Source organism: Phoenix dactylifera, chromosome 1 (genome assembly GCF_051530095.1).
Source record: "Phoenix dactylifera cultivar Ajwa chromosome 1, Ajwa_hap1_PhDact_Kaust_v1.1, whole genome shotgun sequence".
Taxonomy (NCBI): Eukaryota; Viridiplantae; Streptophyta; class Magnoliopsida; order Arecales; family Arecaceae; genus Phoenix; species Phoenix dactylifera.
Genome location: NC_143190.1, coordinates 54,429,263 through 54,445,181, shown reverse-complemented (window position 1 = coordinate 54,445,181; position 15,919 = coordinate 54,429,263). Strand labels below are relative to the sequence as shown.

At 38.6% G+C, this 15,919-nt stretch overlaps 2 protein-coding genes across 2 annotated transcripts; one reads left to right on the top strand and one right to left on the bottom strand.

Annotated features, from left to right (window-relative positions):
• Positions 1 to 1,145: 1,145 nt before the first annotated feature.
• On the bottom strand, positions 1,146 to 3,970 carry LOC103715604 (large ribosomal subunit protein eL27x). The gene is made up of 2 exons (XM_039125179.3): positions 3,908 to 3,970; positions 1,146 to 1,724 (listed from the first exon to the last, which is right to left on the bottom strand). The coding sequence occupies exons 1-2, from the start codon at positions 3,968 to 3,970 to the stop codon at positions 1,329 to 1,331; spliced, it is 459 nt and encodes a 152-aa protein (XP_038981107.2). The 3' UTR covers positions 1,146 to 1,328.
• An 8,884-nt stretch (positions 3,971 to 12,854) lies between these two features.
• On the top strand, positions 12,855 to 15,699 carry LOC103715585 (MLP-like protein 423). The gene is made up of 2 exons (XM_088706506.2): positions 12,855 to 13,026; positions 15,181 to 15,699. Exons 1-2 carry the CDS (start codon positions 12,855 to 12,857, stop codon positions 15,465 to 15,467), a joined length of 459 nt encoding a protein of 152 aa, XP_088562632.1. The 3' UTR covers positions 15,468 to 15,699.
• The last annotated feature ends 220 nt before the right edge of the window (positions 15,700 to 15,919 follow it).

Sequence of the window (15,919 nt, the reverse complement as noted above, 5' to 3'; positions counted from 1 at the left end):
GGCTAGCCGGCTAGTATTCAAGGTTTGAGGGAGTCCGGCGTTCTCAGTTCTGCAATTGCATCTGCACAAATACTCTCCAAAGACTTTATAAAAAAAAAAACACTCTCCAAAGAGAAATTTTCGTCCATGGAAGACCTCTAAAAGAAGAATTTGAGCACCGGCAAGTCCAAAGCCACAATGAGAGAAGCTGGTGGTAACGAATCTCCGGCAGCAGTAAGGAAGATTTTGGAGACTGCTGTCTTCACCGAGAATGCAATTCCACCAACATCCCCGATGATCTCCAAATCGAAACATGATGATCTTCCATTTAGCATTGCTTTTCTGGTTCATATAATTCGAGAACATAACATCGTAGATACCAGCTAATTGCAGCAAAGAAAGAGAATAGATGACAAGCTATCTGAGAGTCCATTAATCCTTCATTTGGTGGTTCTTCCTGATCATACCGTCCAAGCCCCGGTTTACAATTTTGACATGCTTCCTTTTTTCACAGTTTTTGAAATTTGTCAGATCAATAGTAGATTACCCCTGGGAATCTACATATAGGATTTGTTTGCACGGATTTCCTATTAAAATTTCGATGTGTTCCAGAAATATCTGTGAACTGATAAGGGGTCTTCGTCTAACATCTGTACTAATACAAAGCTCTATACAATACCAAAGGTTTATGAATTTTTTCTGCATGTAAAAATTGATGTTTGGAGTGGTCATATTTGGTGCCTTGTTATGAAAAGCCATGATTATAATGCAACAAAGAGATTGAGAAATGGCTAGTTTGAAGTGTTCTGCTTAAAGTTTAATTGGGTGGGATGAATCTTCTAATCGAAACAGGATTGCAGAAGCTGGGTGGGGTATACGATTTATTATTCTGGGGTTTTGATTAATACGTAATTATATGACACCCATAGAGGTGCTCTTATTCGGCCTTATGGATTGACCAGGAATTTGGTTTGTGCTCTGACCACATCATACAGAGGGGGTTCTCATTTCACCCTTGTTGATTAAATTTAAATAAAAAAACAGTTTTTTTTATAAAAAACATAAGTATGGTTGAGCACTGACCCTTTTCTGTTCTTCAAATCATTCCGATCGGTAGTTTTACTCATATATTATGTCAGAGAAGTAGAGGTCGCAGGATAACACTCTACCAAAATCCAACAAAACAGCAATTAAAATTCCAAAAATGACAATCTACCAAAATTGGAAAAGAAAATAAGGCAGATTAATACTAGACCAATGAGGACGATGGATCCAAACCCATCAAAAAACAAACTTTTTGAAAAGACAAAATTCATAAGAAAAAATTATGGACCCTAGCCGCTGGGGATCTAGAACCGGAGCTTGGAGAAGAACCACCGGTTCTTGCCGGTCTTGAAGCGCTCCTCGAAGCGGGCCTTGGTCTCCTTGCAGGCGGCCACCTTGCGGTCCCGGGTCTGGAGGGCGTCGAGGGTGACGACGTCCTTGAGGTCGACGTCGAGGGTGTAGCGGGTGGGCATGAGATGGCTGTAGTTGACCAGCTTCAAGAAGGCCTTGACGCGGGACTTCTTGGCGGTCTTCTTGGCCGAGTCCTTGCGGATGACCTTCTTGGGGTACTTGGCGACGCCGGCGACGAGGCAGTGCCCGTAGGGGCGGTCGCGGGTGCCCTCGTCGAAGGCCCGCACGATCACCGCCTTCCGCCCGGCGAACAGGGCCGGCTCGAGCCTTAAGGCGACTGAGGCGGTCGCCTAAGACCCCCGGCCCAGGGAAGGCCCCCACCCGCAGCTCAGTTTTCTTTCTTTTTTTTTTTTTTGCTTAATTAATGAAGATGTGAAAGGCTAGCTGATGGCCTGGTAGCTTGGGAGCTGGGCAGAGAGGGCAGTGGCCACTGGCCAGTGGGCGACGGGCGACGGCTACCAGGCTACGCCCATACGCCGCTACAGACTACAGTGTATCCCCTTCCTTCGGCCCTTCGGCGTCTTTCCGACGACAGACAGGCTAGGCACCTAGGCTACAAGCAACGGGCAACGGCTACGACAAGCAACGGATATTTCCTCCCCAGCTCCCCTCTTCTCTCCCCCCGTCTCTGCCGTCTGCGGCCTGCCGGTGCTTTCTTAGTTTCTTTTCTATAGCTGAACTTTCTCCGGTTCTCGGCAGACTCGGCAGCTCGGCTTCTTCAGTTCTTCAGCTCGGCAGCTTGGGTTTCAGAGCGCAAAAGTCCTCCTCTGGCTCCAAGAAGGCAAGAAGCCGGCGAGTCGCCGGCCGGATCTCCTGATCTCCAGCTCTTGGACCGCCGGCCGGATCTCCTCTCCAGCTCTTGGACCGTCGGCCGGATCTCCTCTCTAGCTCTTGGACCGCTCCTGCTCCGGCTCCGCCTCCTGAATCCGGATCTTCTCTCCAGCTCTCCTCGCCGACGTCGCCATCCTCGGCTCCTCCCGTCCTCCAACCTCCGAGCTCAGGCCTCCTCGGCTCCGCTCGGACCGCTCTAAAATCCACCGTGCTCCTCCTCTGAGACCTACACCAGCAACAAGTTCCCTACTATATGTATCTTGGCCTCTCCTCTGATGCCCAAACAGAGAACGTCTTTTTTTTCTTTTTTTTCATATATATATATATATATATATATATATATATATATATATATATATGCATAAAGAATCTTTAAGTTTGTTTTTTTTAAAGATCTTACCCCTTTTTTGGCTCTATTGTGAGTCTACTCTTGTTTGTTTAGTTTTTGTGGATTTACTCCTTTTTTTTTAGTTCATATTCTGTACATTTCTACTTATTTTTGCCCAGAAACCAAACCTCTGTTTTCACAGTTTTCATTCTCTCCTTCCGTTCCGCACCCATTATTTCTGTTGCTTATTGCTTAGATCCCAGTCTTCTTTTGTTTGGCATTTTTCTTTTTTCCCTTCTAAAATAATCAATTCTGTTTTCAGATATTAAACAAAGAAGATATATGCTTCCTCTTATGGTAATTTTGTGTGCTTTCCACTTACAGTTTAATTCATTTATCTTTGACAGCAAAAACATTCTTCTAATGAGAAATAATGTCTTGTAATTGTACAGATAGAAATCGGTCTACTTGTATTGCAGCAGCTAAGTGGAATCAATGGCATCTTATTTTATGTTGGCGCTATTTTTAAATCTGCTGGTATGTCCAAGTAATTCAAATTTGATTTGTCTTCACACCTTACAGTACGATATACTGTTTATTCAAATTTATGTCTCATGGAGCTGTTGCAACTATGGTTTTAAATCACAGTGTGATGGGGGTGTCTCGTAATGACCAAATCATTTTGTTTTTGTGAGAAAATAGGAATCAGGATCGGATTGGGACTGAGAAACTCATATAGGAAAGAACAATAAAGACGAATTAGTAATTTTGCATCTCAAAAAGCTAGACGAATTATTTTTAAATAAAATTTTAAAGTATTTTGCATTTATTAATTTTTTAATTTTTTTTTTAAAGGCCTCTCTTAGTGAATTCGCCTTAGGCCCCCAAATGCATTGAGTCGCCCCTGCCGGCGAACCGCCCCTGGAGGACGATCACCGCTTTGTTAGCCTTCAGAAACTTGACCATCTCCGCCGCCGCCCGACGGATCTCCTCTTTCTTCGCCTCTGGCCCTGGGCGGGAAGGTCTTGGAGCCTGGAAACCCTAACGAAAAGCGAGGGTTTTATGCGGTAGGGTCGGGGATTTCGGAAGGAAACTACGGATTTGCCCTCTCACGTGTCTATCACGTGTCTCGTGCGTGATGGGACCTAAACGATCGGGTATGGTGGTACTAGGGTTCTACGGGCCCTGTCAACGGGTCGGGTCAGACCCGACCCGACCCGGCTTAGAATACCGCCAACCCGACTACCCGAAGTTTACCCGATAGACCTAGGTCCCGTGATCTTGGTCGGGTCGGCAGCGCCTCCGCTTCCTAACTCTCCGTCCATCGCCGCGCCCCGCGCGATCTCCTCCGATGACCGCCTTCTCGGACGCCGTCATTGTCCCGCATCTTCGCCTCCCACTCCTGCTATTACCGCCTCTGCGGCTCCGGCACCGTCCTCCATCTCCGGCAACCACCTCCTCCTGTTCTCCGGGCTGCCACTCTTTTTTCGTCTTTTATTCTGTCGTCAGCAAGAAAAGGTACTCCGACTGCTCTTCTTCTTCTTCTTCTTCGATCACAATGCCTTGTGATATTTTTCTGGAACGCATGCATTGCGATTTGTGATAAGCGAGGTGAAAGGAATTCTATCATTATTACTTGACAAGTACGTATTTTTTTGATTTTCCCTAATAATTTTTTTTATTATCTGTTATCTTATCAACTTTTCATGTCAAATTTTGATTGTGAAGAAGGAAGCTGTGTCCAACCTATTAACAACTGAATTTATTCAAGAAAACTCTTCCCTTGGAACCACGTGCATTAGACTTGAACTAAGAACACATTTAAGCTCATGGTTTTAAGTAACGGCTGTTAAATCTTACAGCAACTATTACAGCAGCATCGGAGGCCACCGTTACAGTTTACATATTAAGTATCCTAACAGTGTCATTATAAAATAGGAAGAATGACCTCAAGTATTTGGCAGTTTGATCAATAAACTATTCAAATTTTTGCGCACACATACTTATCCAACTGATACTAACTGTTGTTTCCTATTATTATGGGAAGTAATTTTCCATTCATCAATTATATGATGGACCATCTAAGGATATATTTGGCCTACAATCACATAATCAGATATGTTTCCAATACAACTTCTGGTATTGTCATTCCCAGTTTGTAATTCATTCATCTCACTTATGATGTTCATCAAGTGCGCTGAGTCAGCTGTCTTGATAATCCTATTTCTGCCACACCGGTCACATGCACTTCCTACCTTGCACGGCCTACCAATTTAGTTCACACAATTCATATTCTCCAAGTAATGCTCTATACCACTAGTAAACATGCATGCTGGAAAATATATGACGGTAAATAGAAAATGATAGGAAATATGAAAAAATAAATTAGTAAGAATAACTCCTCTTTAAAATTCTTAAAATTCCATGTTTCGTAAGTAGTAAAATGTAAATTCTTTTAAGATGGATTGTTAATAGAGAAAACTTATTTGGTAAACATGGAAAATTCCCTAGAATCCTATGTAGTCTTGCATTTTCCAAATCACCTTTTTGATCAAGATTATCTCAACTCATTTTTAATTTGATTGGACAAGAAAGGTTATCAATGAGGATCCATGATACATGTAAAGTAAATTTCTTATCTTGGGTACTGAAAAGAGATTATTGGTATTACCTAAGGGCATAAAAATTAATATTTTGGGTTTTTCAAGATTAAATGGCCAGCATTTTGCGGGGAATAAATGACAAAAAATCAAAAGATAATATTCCTGAATTTCAGAATTCTCTTTTGTAATATAGCATAGATATTTACGTATGACAAACTTGACTAGGCTGTTTGATAAGACCAAGTCAAGTGATATCAAATAATTCTGTTTCTATTGCATGAGGAGCTATGAACTGACTGTGAATTGGATGGCTGTTAAACGAAAACAAGCAATAAACAATGTGGCGTGGAAGGTGTTGCAAACCATCAATCAACGATGCAAAAGAAATCATATGTGTGATAGTTTGAAATCCAGCAAATAAAAATTTTATGATAGTCGAAACTGGCAGAGGTTGAGAGCTGCATTTTAGTGGGGTAAAATTGTTATCTGCTTTTTGATTTTTTGTTATGTTCTTTTTATTATCCTGTATGCTATGTGCTAGATTTTCACAATGTAGGACTTTGACAAAGTTTATCAAGTACTTTCTAAAAGTTAACTGGACCTGTTTTAATCTTTGTATTTCATCGCAAATTCTACCGATCTCACATAGTTTTATTCTTTGTTTGCTAGTTCTTGTAAACTATACAAGGATGCTAGAAACTATGTGGATGTTCTTTCTCCTTTCCATAGAGGGAAATAAATGGCATGGAAACTGCCAAGTGATCTCCTCTTATTCTACTAATTCCTTCTTTAAGTAGGAAATGGCATTGGATAGAAGAGAAGTATCAGACTCTCATTTCTTGCATTGAACCTCTTGAAGCTCACATTAAGCCTAATGTAAGGTCAAGCATAAAATGTAATAAATTGAAGAAGCTAGGTTGATTTTTTAGTCTAGCCTTTTTTTCCCTTAAGTTTTATATTTCCACTTAAAAGGAAAGGCACTCATATCACTTCTTTGTCCTAGTTTTTGTGCTAGATCTGCGTTTTCTTCAAATGCTAACTTTCGCATATTTATTATTTAGCTTCAGTTTATATTTTTAGGTTTAAGATTATTTGAATAACAATTTCTTGGTGCAGTTAGAACAATAGCAGTACATGTCACACCCCAAAACTAGGACATAACACGGCCATGTTATCGAGGGGTACAACCTAATATAACATGAAGCCAACATTACATTTAGCTTTCAAATCCATCTCAAACAAAATATAATAAATTAAGTCCAATTTCATTATTCATTAAATGCAACCAATGTTGGTTCAAAGCATCTAAATCCAAACATAAATACCAACCCATAATTCTCAATATTCAGAAAATCATCAACTACAAATTCATAATTAATTAAAATACTAAAAATTTTCTATAAAATCGCTAAGCTTGCTAGCACAACTTAAGGCCAGGACCATCCTTCGTCCCTACTGACCCTATTCGTCTGAAGAGAGAAAAATAAAAATAGAGATATATGAGCGACACAACTCTACCTTACCAGATCAAGCATAAGTTTTTGCATGAATCGATGCATCATAATATGAAAATAACAATTATTGCAAGATAGAACATTTCATAGTTTCATATGATAAAGTAAGTTATAAAGTCAATCATGCATGCAATGTCATCAATATGTCATAAACAGGGTTTCAGGTGTACAGTATAAATAAAATTATAAATCATTTACCATTTAACCATATCATTGATTAAATTACTTCTCTCAGACTAAATGCTAAGGTCACTATTATATCTATAACAGGGCCGTAATCGACAAACGCCAACTACTATTATCCGTTGGCAGGGTTGTATGCTAACTATTATTATCCACTGGCAGGGTCGTATGCCAACTACTTTTACTCGCTGACAGGGTTGTATGTCAACTACTATTACCCACCGGCAGGGTCGTATGGAACTGAATGTTGATCTACCCCACTTTTTGGGGTGATACATAGCTATCTGAGATCCTTTTTATCATAGTTCTTAAAATAATTTTTTTTCTTAAGTCACATTTCTCCAAATCATATACGAATAAAATACTAAATGGCTTTATAGAGTCCGTAGTCTATAAATAAACTTTTAACAATAGATTAATTATGAAATTATTCTTTTCATAACAAAAATATAAATTTCGTAAATATATGAAGTTCATATTTCATAAACAAGTCATTAAGCCTAAAATATGAAGGGAACTATTATTTTGCAATAAATCATGTGTTTCATAATATCGTATACTTGATCATTGATTTTAAGAAAACATGATATCATCAATATTTAATACTAGTTTTGTATTTTCATAATACTAGAAAATAAGTAAAAAATTTGAAAATTAATAAAGATTGTTAGGGTTACTTACAAGTTCGAAAATTAGTAAGGAGTATAGTACTTACTTACCTCTTCCACCTTAGACCTTCAAACTTCACCAAGCAAACTTGTTAAACTTATTTAAAAATATTAAGAGTAAAATTAATTTTCATTCGATAGTTTTAATAGTATTGAAATAACAAGATAAAGAGAACGATTAGTCGGATGACGGTAGCCTGGTTAAGTCAGGTCCAAGCAACCCGATCAATGAATCATGGGGTACAGACTCGATTAGGCTAAAGCTTTGATAGGATTCATCAATATTGGATTTTATAGGCACTTAATAGGGTTGGGATGACCGGTCTCGCGGGCTGCCTAGGCACCAGGGCAGATCAAGGCCATTTGCAGGGGTCAACTCAAGTCCATAGGATAGGGAGATAGGACTCGGTTCATGGATCCATGGGTCTTTTTAGAAAGAGAAAGAGGAAGATGAGAGAGAAAGCATAGAGAGAAAATATGAGAGAGAAAGAGAGGGATGGTTTGTACCAAAAAAAGAGAGAGAGGGATGGTTCTCTCTCCTCTTCCTCCCCTTCTTCTTTTCTTCTTTCTTTCTTTTTCTTGGCAAAATAAAGGATGAAGAAGGCTTTGTCTGGTGGCTGACATGGTGGTCCAGCAAGGTGGCAGCAGGCGGTGGAGACATGAGGCGAAGGGCGGTCGGCCGGCCAAAATCAACAAAAATAGGGGTTCCGATCCCTTAAACCGAGGAACAGGGCATCCTGGCGGCCGGAGTTTCGGCCATTGCTTCTACTCATTATGGAAAGTCGAGGGAAGACTCCGGCGATAAGCATCAGCAACAAACAACAACTGAAAAAAGAAAAGAAAGGCATTACCCTTTTTGGCTAAAATCCGGCGATCACTAGCCGGAATCGAAGCTCCAAACAATCCGGAAGGAAGAGGAGAGGAATAGCTCGACAATGGTAGGTTTCTTACTGGCCGCACGGATGGTGCAAAGCCAATCGGCGTTCGGAGAAGAAAACAAGAAAGTCCCTGGTGAAGAGTTCCGATTGAGGTTGGACCTCCAGTGGGGGTGAGAGAGGACTCAGGGAAGGCCTCTAAATAGGCCCGGGATGACCGGAATCCGAACCGGAGTCGGATTTCCTCTGGTGAGATCGGGAGGAAGAAGACTCCCATCGGTAGTCTTCTCTCCAGGCACGTGTCAATTTCATCTTTTTTTTTTTGTTTGTTTTTGGGCCAGATTCAACAAGGCTGGTCAAATGGACCAAAGCCCAATTCACTTAAAGGGCCGGGTATCACAGTACCTATTTTAAAAACTAAGGTGACACCTTCTCTATTTGACCTCTATAACCATATTCTCTAGTTATGAAACTTTCAGCAGCAGACCCACATTCTTGGGTAACAAATGCTAATTCTTTTGTTTGTATGACTGTGACTAACAGATATATTTGTTTGAAAGATCAAAGTATTTGCAAGATGTCTTGATTTTCGATCTGGATAGTGATTTTACCCTTACCTTTTGCACAAGTCTGTAATTTCGAGAAGACGAATTTTTAAGTCAAGTTGTTTTCATATCTGCTTCAAAAGAAAGTTGATTGCTGTCTATTTCTGGATAATTGGTGGTCAATGAGATCAAGCGACATTTCCTGTTCCATCCTTTTAGTTTGGAGCATTTGTGCTGGAGGCATTCTTCACTGAAATGGAGCTTGAAACAACCAGTGGATCTGAAGAAGACATGGTTTGTATATACTTAAAATTATTATGAGCCTCCGAAGAAAAATGGAAGCAAAAAACTTCTATCTGTGCCAGCCACCTTTCCTATTAGAGACTAAAATGCTTGGCTTGTCAGACAGACAGAACAACACAACAAATTATCACCTAAGGCCTTATCAAATTAGTTACGACTTATTCTATCAAATTCAAAATATATGCTTACCTCATGTTAATACACATCACAAAAATAGAATCTAGAACTGTGTTTGCTCAAATATTTCCAATACGTGAAACATGTAAAGCATGTATACTGATTCTAACCTACATAGTTCCATGGTTTTAGATGCATAATATACAAGCGCACAAGTGGTCCCAAATATTTTTCTTTTGTCCTTGGTAAGAAAGAGTTGTCAGCCTTCTATAACAGAAAAATTATCTTGGTTAGTTACTTCTTTTGGGAGAAATGTCTTGTTGGTCACTTTTATTTTATGTTTATGTGTCAGATGTCATGATCCACTACATTTTGAGTATGTTTTTGTTGTGGCTGTCAGCTGGATGCTAAGCTTTATAAACTGATGTTGAATTGCTGGTCAAATTAGCTACAACTCTAGTGGGATTGCTATGCAGACCATTTAAGCCAAGCGACTAGGGAGAAACCTATGGTAACATACTTGGAAAGTATTTAGATGACAAGGGAAGAAAGCAGGGTGATGTTCAGAGAACTGTAAGTATTTCAAGATACAAATTATAAAATAAAGAGCTAAACTATATCATATTATCCTCATTATCCATGAAACATTTAAAGTGAAAAAACCATTCTCATAGAACATATTATCATAATGCCATTCTTTGCTGAAAAAAGGAAAATTATTAATTTTAATTGAAATTACCATAATTTTTTTCTCTTTGAAAAAGTATTACAAATTGTTTCCTCCTGAAAATATATCAGCCATTGGAGTTGTTCAGTAACTATGCTAAAAGGAAACTAAGCTTTTTTTTGATCTTGCATTCATGTTATGTCGGAGCATGATGAAACCATCAATGCAAAGTTCTTGCTAGCAGTGTATCTCCACTACCCATTGGTGGCATACTACGTGGGTCGTATTATTTAGTGATATAACACCATGCATGATCTCTCATGCTTGAAGTCAATCTACCTTTCAACAACCTGTATGATAGATAATAAGACTTTTTTGGGGGGTTTCATAAGAGCAGTACCATATAGTAACGTTTTTGATCTCATGTTTATTCTTTGCAGCCCATGCAGTTTAAATAGCTTCTATAATAGTTTGTTGAGTGGAACAGTAGGATTTTACTTATAGAACGTCTTTTTCTTTTCTTTTTTGTTTGTCTATTCAGATGGAAAGATCAATGCACAAGATGTTTTATACAACTTTATTTGGGTCTTAACAGATAAGTTGTCATGGTTATTTAATATTTAGGGCTTATAGATACCATTCGTCCCTTATTGCTATGTCATCACCTTTACAAGCACAAGATGTTGATGTAATGTGTTTTCTGTTGTTTTCTAATTGAACTGCTTATTCTGTAACATAAATTGGCATACTTTTCCTCTCCCTTTTCCATTTTCTATGTACACCCGAATTGGTCTCTGTGAAGCATTTACTTTCTTGTTCCAGGATGCACCTTAAAAGGACCGACACTGATGTGTTGGGTAACAATCTGATACTTGATTTATGGTGAAGATGGATTAGTTTATGTTCAGCAAACATGACCATCCTTGTTATATTGTAATGCAGTGTGACTACAAGGAGTCTTACAGTAGACATTCTTCTTCATCACATGAGTACTGAACTATGTCAAACTCAAAGATGTAAAGCATAGTTTTACCTCTCCAGGATAATAACCTTTTCCTCTATGTTAATTTTTTCTATTTCATTGATTCAATTAAATCATCTGGATATAATCTGAAAAATTATGTGATGTAATTTTCTTTGTATATGCTAGTCATCAGGCAGTGTTTTCTGTTTTATTGTGGTAAATGTGTGTTACACCTTTTTTTTGCATGTATGTTTTCCTGATTTATTTTAGACAGTTGTACATGTTTTGTTATTTGTACAGTTTCTCTGTTTTTTTTTTTGTTGTTGTTGTTTGGGTTGGGTTGGGGGCGGTTGCGAAGAGCGTTGTTCACCAGAGTAAATATATGCTTAGCAGTTCCCTTATTGCCTTATTGTGGACACAAGGAGAAACACGTGGCAAGTATGAATCTGCCAGTATACATTACTGGCATTGGCTTTGTGCTGAAGTATGCACAGTGTTTGTCCATTAAGAAGGCGAAAGTATGCCAAAGGGACACTGTGCACAAAATCAGCAAGCTGAAGAGAGATAAAGGATGTGCATAGTGTCCCGGTAAGGTAATGAACAAAATTCCAATCATCCCAAACATTTAAGTTCCTTCTTAGAATAGTAGAATTATTGGCATTTGGCAAATCTTGATAGAAGTTGGTTGCCAAAATAAAAGGAACATGCACATATTGCTTTCTATGTTAAAGAGTCATGGATCCTAAACTATTGAAAAGAAATATCAAGATTGGGCACAAGGTGTCCTCATCTTGAAAAGAGTTTCTTTTCCTCACTGCATCTCATATGCTGCATGGAAGTCTCTGAAGAAAGAGATCATACTTCATCACACTGGTTTATGCTTCAAATGTATTGATATTCAGAATAATTTCCTTTTCTTAACAGGTTGCAAGGATTCACATGTATCCTGGTTGTTGATGTATTGGTATGATCACCATGAAGTGAATTGTCAGCATAGGCATGAGTAGAGTCCAAATGACTTTTCTTTTTAATATTTGATGCCCAAGGTAGACATGTCACTATTTGGAAATACTTGGAGTTAATTTACCCCAGAAAAAAAAGAAAATACTTGGAGTTAACAGTGGATTGGAATGGTTGGCGGCCCATGGGTTAGAATTTGTGTGGTTTCACTGAAGCCCCCCTTTGGCATATCTTAAAAGCTAAGCTTATAAAATATTTTTCCTTTAGAGATGCTATAGACAAACAGTAATTCTGGAATTTTGTTATTTAGATTTAATCAGCTTTTTCTAAAAAATTGGCCACTGAACCATAGGATATTATCTTACAATTACTTTTCATGTGGTATGCTGGTCCACAGGGAAAGCAACGAGAACCAAAGGTGTTGAATATCACTTCATGGAGGGGTTAGAGGCAACATCGCCTCAGTATTGGACCGCATATATCAGGCGATGTGGAGCAGATTAGACATGAATCTGTGGTCGTCTTTTGAGATGCGATGTAAAGTAGAATATGCTTCTGTTTGTTTTTTCTTTTTGTCTGGTTTCTTTGTTCAAAAGGTATCATTTTTTTAAAAAAAATTGTTCTGGAGAATATTTGGGCTAGTATGTCTATGGATATGGTTAGCACTTAAGCACTGCTCGGTAATAACTGCCTAAGACTACTATTATCATTATTGCAAAGTTGTGCACTTACTGAAACCCTATTTTTTTCCTTCATTTTTGCATATTGTACATCTCCGGCATCTGAAACCTTATTTAAGAAGCAGCCCACTACTGCATGATATCAAGGGGCAGACAGACTGCATCAAGGTTCTAAGAGAAAAATGAAGACCATGAGAGGGCAGGTTCTCCTCCATATTCCAGCAAAGAAGGCATGGGAAATTTTTAGAAATAACGAGATCCTAAGCAAGTTAAATCCAAACATGCTTGCTAGTGCTGAATACCTTCAAGGAGATGGCAGCCCTGGGAGCTTAAGGCTCTTTAAATTGGGACCTGGTAAATCCTGAATCCCCCATTTATATTCTCATCTAATTTCTTATGGATGACCAGCTGCACTTGCTTCGTGCCATCTTTACAATGTTGTCATCTTTGTTGTAAATTACGGCATGAGTGCCTGCATGAATTTGTCTTGAACTGATATTAATTTCTATTACTTGAGATTGTTTATCTAAAGGTGGTCCTGCGAGTAATACTCCTTACGGAACACTGTGCTGGCAGCCCAGACTGGTGGCTAACTAGGTTCTGGTTCTTTAGCAGGTCTATAGATAGAAATCAGTCTTTTGTGAATAAAAATTTCACTCAAAAAGAGGATAGGACCCTCAGTTCTCTACGACGAAAAAGGAAGAGAAGTGTATTGAAACAGTAAAAATCTGATCAAATTTGGGTAATAGAATGGCAATGTGCGCAAGGCTTTCACTTTAGCTGAATGTGGGGGTTGCTATTCCAGCAGTTGCTAAAAGTATTGCCGAGGTGGTCTTTTTTAGCATTATGATTAAACACTGGAAAGATCAACATAGAGTGGGAGAAAGGTACGCGTATGCATGTATAAAGAAATGCGAACAAATACTTGGCATCTTGGTCCGTATTTCTAATCAAATTGGAAGGAACTTTCCCATAAGGCCAGTCACCCAGAGCATAACCTGTGGCGCAGGTAAAAGGAAGAGTGGTGGAAGGATAACCTTAATGTTTTTTTCTTTTTTACCATTGAAGCATAAAGAGAGATTCAAACTCAATTACTTCACCCGATTATTTTATAAAGTTTTCAATAATCTTTCCAAATTGAAAGTTGGATTTTATAAAGGATCTGATTTCTTATTGGATTGAATTCGGATGCAGCTATGTTCGAACTGAAAACTTGATAACATGAATGTCATACGTATGGTATATATAAATATAGGAATGTAAAGAGATTCGACCATATAACTTCGTTTAATTTGTTATTTCATTGTTTAGGTTTACGCTTTTTCTTCACACTTGCTCTGCTTAACTTCTGCCCGCCTTCACTTCATACTTAGAATTTCACTATATTTCAATCAAATTAACCATAAGTAAAATTTTAATCTCTTTCTAAATTAATTGATTATTTTTTCAAAATCAATAATTCACTTTCCATATCATGCCCATTTCCCACCACAAATCGTAGATTTATTATATATGGGCAATTATTGTGAGAAGAGTTTTTTAAAAAAATTCTGGAAATTGTTAATCCTTGACTAGTTGGTCCACTAAGATCATATGTTGAATTCAACGTCAAATCTGATTAGTAATTGAGTTTGGATGCAAGTTCAGAGCTTGCTTACTTTGATGCATCTTGACATGAATCCCAAATCAACCTTCGGTTTTGTCAAGTCCAGATAAGGCTACAACACCACCAGTCCTAAGTTGAACCCATCTCTACTTGCACCCTGTGTCCCAAGAAGTTCCTCCAATCCCACTGACTTGGACAATTTCATAATCCCGTGCGTTTAGTGTATTGGTTGGAATTGAGTTGCATTAATCCTCATGCCATTTAGCAAGAGAACTATCTATGCCCCTGTGCGCATAACAGAAGCCTGCAACATCTCTCCTTTTTATGATATGGCTTGTTATAAGTTGGTAAGCTCTAGCCAAAAGATTTTAAACCAGAGATCTCATCCATGGGTGGTTGATACTAGGAGGAGTTGACATCGTCCTTTATCTCAGACTCTCAGCTAACAGATGGAACTATGGAAGGTTGTGTAAATTTGGAAGGGACCAAAATATTTCAGGATCCGAGCTTGTATACAAGAAACAAGTTATCAATATCTTGATTGGTACTATAAAATCCGAGATTAGCTACCGTTTTATGGCATTAGTTTTCATATGTAATAATAAATTTTTTAATTTAAGATGGTATAAGATTAATTGGAAAATCTCAGCAGATTTACTGATATTGTGTCAGCTGATATTTCGGAGTTACCTGTTCACACCAGCTGGGATAGTAAGAGTGAAGAATTTAAATATATCAATCATATTGCTGACTCCTGGATATCGATACAAAACCAATAACCTGCCCCAAACAAGATCTACACTTATTAGAGTTATGCCAGTTTCTGTAAATCATATTGCAATTTTAGATTTTTAAGGGAAACAACAAATTCAAGTCATAATGAGATTGCTTGATGGATGCAGCACTGCATGGCTACGTAAAGGAATCTAAACAGAAGATAGAGAAGGTGGAGTCAGGCAAGTCAGTAGCATATCAGGTTGTTGGGGGTGAGCTGACGGGCATGTATGATCCCTACCATGTCTCCTTCACGTTCCTTCCTGCTCCTGGGAGGGAGGATGAGCAGTGCATTGCAGAATGGACGGCCAAGTTTAAACCGCTTTCTCCGGCCACACCACCACCTGAGAAGGCCAAAGATGCTGCTCTTGAATTTCTAAAATCATTCGAAAGAACTGAGCTTCTAAGTGCGTAAACGGTGAATTCCTAAATCAAAACTTTAGAAAGCTTCCATATAACACTACAACAATATAAAGCCAACGTCTCTGAACAAGGTGTGGTGTAAGTAGCTTAACATATGTTTTTAAGTCTTGAAGTGTGCGTGTTGCATAAGCATTGTATAACTTTTGGTAGTTTGTCTGAGGATGTATTATTGTCAGAAGTGTCTCAGAAGGGTATGCTATGAGTAATGCATGGCGGTTGAATTATATTTAGGCTTGTGCAATTAATGGGTTGGCTGTTTCTTTTCTTTGGTGATCTTCCATGCCTTAAAAGCATGTAATAGTCACAGATTGCACCACCAAACTCTCTCAACCATCAGAGTGCAATGCAAGACTGCTTCACAACCCTTAGGATTGCTCTACAATAATATTAAGCAACTTTTATTTTTGGTCTCTACCACCTGTAAATGTACATGCATGCATACAA